Raw genomic sequence first — 4,043 nt, 5'->3', positions numbered from 1 at the left:
AAGTGCTGTTTGCAATGTGTAAATTACTTTTTTTGGTCACTTCACAATACTTTACCGTTAAATACATTTTCAAAAATTTCATGAAAATTAGCATGAATCTGGAGGCGTGCTGCTTTAAGCGTTCCACGTGCTTATACGAGAGTATTTTTACGCCGTATTAATGTCGCTGATGATACGCCATACATGTCATTATATTGTACATGTTATAATTAAATAAGTTGATTTCATATAATTTGACTAGTAATATTATAAAAGTAAATATAAAAAAGATAAATGTAATGATATAAAAAAAATTGTTTCATTGAATAAATTTCAATCTTCGATGAAAGAAAATAAATAAGATTGGCATATAAAGTAGAAAACATATTATTTACCGTTCACAAAGAATCAAAAGATGCTATGTGATTACTACATTTAAGTTTTTTATAGCTTTGAACAAGTGTAAATTAAAAACAAAGATGGACGTTGGCAAGGAGAAGAACACTGGAATTAATCTTGAAACGATTGCGCATCCTGAAAGTGTAATAAATGATTTAGATTATAACGATGCGATGAGAAGGAAGAAGAATCTTAGGCTGAATTTATTTTGGTTATGTTTGATCTGGGTTTTTACCTTCACGGCCTATTCTGGCTTGCAGAATTTAGAAACAAGTTTAGTACCGGGTATCGGAGTTTATTCCCTCGCTGCCATAACAGGAGGTGGACTTATATCTTGTATTGTTGCGCCAGCTATCATTGGCAAGATCGGTGCCAAGGGAGCTTTGATTGTTTCTTGGATATGTCTGGCAGTATTTGTCGCTTCAAATTATTACCCACAAATATATGTGCTGCTTCCAGGAGCAGTAATTGAAGGCCTCTCTACTGGATTAATGTGGACTGCGCAGGGCGCATTTCTCACTACAATCGCTATTGAGTATAGTAATCTTATAAACGAGCCTTTGGAAGCTGTTCTAAGTAGATTCTTTGGTATATTTTGTATGGCTTTCCAAAGTACTCAAATATGGGGTAACGTTATATCATCGGCTGTTCTGAAAGAAGAAATACTTGTTACAAATTCTTCCACAAACAATAGTCTACATTCGCCACCTTCTTTTTGCGGAACAGACGATTGTCCGTGGGACAAACTTGGCGGGAACGGTACGCAGCCAGTTGACAACATTCCTCAATGGAGAGTTTATACGCTCATCAGTGTTTATCTAGGATTTACATTAATTGGACTTATTATTACTATATTTCTGATGAAGCCGTTAAACTCTGAGGGGCCCAATGACGTTAATGTCGGTAAACAACTTTTGGCAACATTACGACTGTTGGTAACAGACATCAGAATGGCGTTGCTGGTTCCAATGAGCATTTGGACAGGCATGGAGCAAGCTGTTCTGTTTGCAGAATTCACGAGGGTATTTCTGCATCTTTACGTTTTAGAATGTGACCGATATCGATGATTCTATTATCTAGATATTTTACTATCCAAAAAAATCCTTTCTATTGCTTATTTTCTTTATTAAGTTGAAATTTTGTTATCTACGTAAAATGATATACATTACGAGGGTTGTCCCAATATTTTGTGACAATATTGTATAAAAGCTAAATAAAATAGTTACGAATTTGATACTTTGATGTCATATAAACCCATGTTATGGAAATATGTTCACAAATTTACATAGACAAATATCAACAAACAACAAAATTATGCCATAAATACCATAGCAACTATTTGAAACGCGGCGCACGTCAAACGTCAAAGACGGCGTTTATATTAAGCGCCTTCCTCAATAGCATTCAACGCATAAACGGTGCAGTTTTACTCATTAATCGTCAATTACGGACTGATATTATGTGGTTGTTAGTCCGTGTTGAATGTTTGGACGGCATACACTAATTTCTTGCTAGAAGCGAACTTCCGGTCTCGTTGTACCTGTTTTAGCTGTGGGAAATGGGCGACGGTCATCTGTCTTTCTACTCGTCTTTTCCCTATATTCGCTTTCTGTAGTACAGCACTCTGGTTCCGTTCATATCTTTTGTAAATAAATGCTCGGGATATGTTGTTTAACTGTTCTATACGGTAAATTAGTTGAATTATCATAACAGGTGTCATCCCAAAATACACACGAAACACCTGATAACTGCTCGCAAATTCTTCGGATGTCGCCATTTTAACTTTCCTAATTTATATGAGATATTTTCATTTTTCCATATCTCGTTCCTTTCTGAAGTTATTTAACTGAAATTGTCTACGATGATGTCAAGATAGCAGCAGAGGAAGTCAACGTGATATTGTGCAGACACAGTATCAGATATTTGAAATAAGCGTTATTTATTTAAGCCTATTCATAACAAAATGCAAAGTATTAGACGTGCGCCGGGAGATCAAACCAATGTTGTTAATATAAAAAAAAATTAAGTAACTTGAGTGGATATTTTGTAAATGATTTGTTGTAATGTAAAATAATAAACTTAAAGGTTATTTGTGCGAATTATTATCTATTGGCGTTAAAAATGAACCGTCTGTAAGATTTGTCAGGGACTTCCGGAACAACCCTCGTATATGATGTTTTTATTCACCTTTGCAGTCTTTCGTTGCCTGTGAGCTTGGTATTAGTTATGTTGGCTGGACAATGATCTGTTTCGGCGTGGTAAACACGGTCAGCTCTCCTTTATCCGGGCTACTTGGAAAATACCTTGGTCGGATGCCACTATGCTGGATTGCTACATTTGTAAATTTAGGGGTTTTAGCACTAATGAGATTCTGGACTCCTTCTAGAAATGAAATTTACGTATATTTCATAATACCTGGTCTATGGGGACTTGCGGATGCAATATGGCAGACACAGAGTGGAGGTCAGTTCCTTTTTTCCAAACACATGTACATATATGGGCTCCAGTCTCACTAGGTATTTCCCGTAAAACATCAAAACATAAAACAAAATTCAGTCATAAACTTAATTTAAAGTTGACTTAAGTTTAAAACTTGTTACTAAAATACGAGTACATGTACTTCCAATATTTTATCTGTAAAAGTTATTTGATGCGTCATGATCAATCTTTTGGAACTATTTCAGCCATGGTTGGCGCCATTTTCTCTACAAACCAGGAACCAGCGTACGCTAATCTCCGTTTATTTCAAGCTTCCGGGTTCACAATGGCGTATTTGTACAGTAACTCCCTCTGTGAATACATCAAGCTTTATATAGCAGGCGCTTTTGTTGTGTTTGCAACGCTGTTACAGACTATAGTCGAAATTATAGTGCGGAGGAGTGACAATCAAGTGATAGAACTAAATGTCCGTTACTGATGAAGTTCGATTTGTATACAATCATGTAGTTAATTCAAATTAACTTCTCCACATTTTTGGAGTCAGAAGTCTCATATGTATGAGGATTTAATTCATAATTAATCTAGACTATAAATCGGATTAGTTTTAGGTTTAAAAAAGGCTGTGAGTGTTTTTGTTAAATTGATTAATCAAAAATGGATTATATATCGTTGTAAACTTTGTTCTAAGATGTGTACGTCCTGTCATTTTAAAAGAGATAAAAATAAACATTTGCTTAAATTCAAATGAATGTACATGTATATCAATGTAATAAAATCAAGTGCAGCTATATGTAATGTATATACAATCAGCTTTATCCGCTGTATAGATCTCTCTAACAGTGCTGATCGTTTACAGTAGATGGTATGCAACTAAAACAGGTGTATTAATTTGGCGGCCCAGCGGCGTGAAGTTGGCGGTTATCGGTCTAGCGGAGTAAATTTGGCGGCCTAAACTTAAAAATACAAGTTTGGCAAAGAAATTAAAACGACTCTTAATTAATTTTTAAAGACATATCTTACTATTTAAAAGTTACATAAAAAAACATTTAGACAGCTTTTTTTATCTCTAGGTCGTCAGCCGGAAATTTTTTATGTTGTAGAAATGTTATAAATATGATAAAAACGGTACTTTATGAAGTTCTTAAGACTATTCTTGATATTTATAAGGTATATAAAAAGAAAAAATCACTTTCAGAGAACTTTTAAATTTTCTCATTTTTGTGAAG

At 34.6% G+C, this 4,043-nt stretch overlaps 1 protein-coding gene across 1 annotated transcript; it reads left to right on the top strand.

Moving 5' to 3' along the window:
• The first annotated feature begins 347 nt into the window (after positions 1-347).
• LOC132724919 (protein unc-93 homolog A-like) lies at positions 348-3,762 on the top strand. Its single transcript, XM_060709909.1, has 3 exons — positions 348-1,400; positions 2,574-2,841; positions 3,063-3,762. Exons 1-3 carry the CDS (start codon positions 459-461, stop codon positions 3,293-3,295), a joined length of 1,443 nt encoding a protein of 480 aa, XP_060565892.1. The 5' UTR covers positions 348-458; the 3' UTR covers positions 3,296-3,762.
• Positions 3,763-4,043: the final 281 nt, after the last annotated feature.

The sequence above is a fragment of the Ruditapes philippinarum genome, unplaced genomic scaffold (genome assembly GCF_026571515.1).
Source record: "Ruditapes philippinarum isolate M1 unplaced genomic scaffold, ASM2657151v2 ctg15_1_1_1_1, whole genome shotgun sequence".
NCBI classification, from domain to species: domain Eukaryota; kingdom Metazoa; phylum Mollusca; class Bivalvia; order Venerida; family Veneridae; genus Ruditapes; species Ruditapes philippinarum.
This window is presented reverse-complemented; position numbering and strand designations above follow the sequence as displayed.

Excerpts from the sequence above, each read along its gene's own strand:
- LOC132724919 (XM_060709909.1), top strand. The coding sequence starts at position 459 with ATGGACGTTGGCAAGGAGAAGAACACTGGAATTAATCTTGAAACGATT. Across the intron at positions 1,401-2,573 it reads TGTTTGCAGAATTCACGAGG|TCTTTCGTTGCCTGTGAGCT; the intron begins GTATTTCTGCAT and ends TCACCTTTGCAG. Across the intron at positions 2,842-3,062 it reads ATGGCAGACACAGAGTGGAG|CCATGGTTGGCGCCATTTTC; the intron begins GTCAGTTCCTTT and ends GAACTATTTCAG.